The sequence below is a fragment of the Odocoileus virginianus genome, chromosome 24 (genome assembly GCF_023699985.2).
Source record: "Odocoileus virginianus isolate 20LAN1187 ecotype Illinois chromosome 24, Ovbor_1.2, whole genome shotgun sequence".
NCBI classification, from domain to species: domain Eukaryota; kingdom Metazoa; phylum Chordata; class Mammalia; order Artiodactyla; family Cervidae; genus Odocoileus; species Odocoileus virginianus.
This window is the reverse complement of record NC_069697.1, coordinates 29,042,213-29,043,615: the sequence shown is the minus strand read 5'-3', so window position 1 is coordinate 29,043,615 and position 1,403 is coordinate 29,042,213. Positions and strand designations below refer to the sequence as shown.

Sequence of the window (1,403 nt, the reverse complement as noted above, 5' to 3'; positions counted from 1 at the left end):
GGTCCTATTGGATAGCACAGAGAACTATATTCAATGCCTTATAATAAACCAAAATGGAAAAGAATATGAAAAAGAATATATATAGATAAAACTGAATCTTTTTGCTGTATACCTGAAACTAACACAATATTGTAAATCAATTATACACCAATAAAAATTTTTAAAATATAAAAATATATACATAAATAAAGAGTATCATAAAATCTTAATTATTGTAGTATGATTGATAAAGGGCAAAAAGTAACACATATCAAATAACATGTTTCTTTTTATTTATTTATTTTTTAACTGTACAGAATCACTTATTATCTGGGACTTAGAGTGTTATTAAAATGCTGACCATATTTCCTGAGTCCTCTTGTTCACTTCATCGCTGAATTTTTTGAAAGTTACTCCATGTCCACCATCTTTAAAAACTTCATCTGCAGTACACAGACCCAGGGTTTTTAGTGCTTCTTTATACTGTACGAATGATATGGATCCTTTATTCGAGGAGTCCAGCATCTCAAACATAGATGCAATGTTAGAGTTATCCATAAAGAAAGGGAGAGCCACGCCTGATATTTTGGCAATTCTCAGCCGTTCCAATATAGATATTAAATACTCTCTTGGTCTTTCCGGCCGGAAAAAGACGAGGGTGCTGGTAAGATAGGTCAGCAACTCCATAATCCAATGTTTTTCCAAATAATTCCTGGCTTTGAGCTCCCTGCTGCTGCGGGCCTCCGTTGCGCCCAGCTGGGCTGTTGCTAGGCCAAATAATATGTTTAAATCACAATGCATCTTTACATTAATATTAATTCAGGTATCAAAATATATTTGGTTCTATCAATAGTAAGGAATGGCATAATCCCAGTTGCAAATATAAGCCAAAACATACACACAAAAACAAATACATATAAAAAATAACTGCAAAATAACAATTGAACTGCTTATTACAGTGTGAAAGCAGGAGAATAATAAATAACATGAAATGTGTCCTGTCTGCTTGCCCAGAGTCATCCTCCAGAGCAGGGGCACAGTCTTCTATCAGAGCTTAGACTTTGCTTTATCACTTACCCATCTCTTTCTTTTATATATCCAGCTCCTCTTCAGCCTACGAACATTCCTGTGACAGACCTTCAGTTCAACTCCTCCATTTGAGGCCAGCTAGCAAAAGGACAAAAACCAGATTTTGAAGCCTGTTGTTTGAATTTTAATCCTAACTCCTCCACTTAATAGCTGTGTGAACTTGGCCTAGATAATTTCACATTCCTGTGCCTCCATTTCCTTAGGGACAGGGAGGCCTGGCGTGCTGCGATTCATGGGGTTGCAAAAAGTCAGACATGACTGAGCGACTGAACTGAACTGAAAGGGGATAGTGCAATACTCTACCTCATAGAGTTGTTGTGCAGAAATAGTTTAAC

The 1,403-nt window shown here is 36.4% G+C and overlaps 1 protein-coding gene across 1 annotated transcript; it reads right to left on the bottom strand.

The window, feature by feature from the left end:
* Window positions 1-324: 324 nt before the first annotated feature.
* On the bottom strand, window positions 325-780 carry LOC110146184 (EF-hand calcium-binding domain-containing protein 10-like). The gene has a single exon (XM_020906879.2). It carries the CDS (start codon window positions 778-780, stop codon window positions 328-330), a length of 453 nt encoding a protein of 150 aa, XP_020762538.2. The 3' UTR covers window positions 325-327.
* Window positions 781-1,403: the final 623 nt, after the last annotated feature.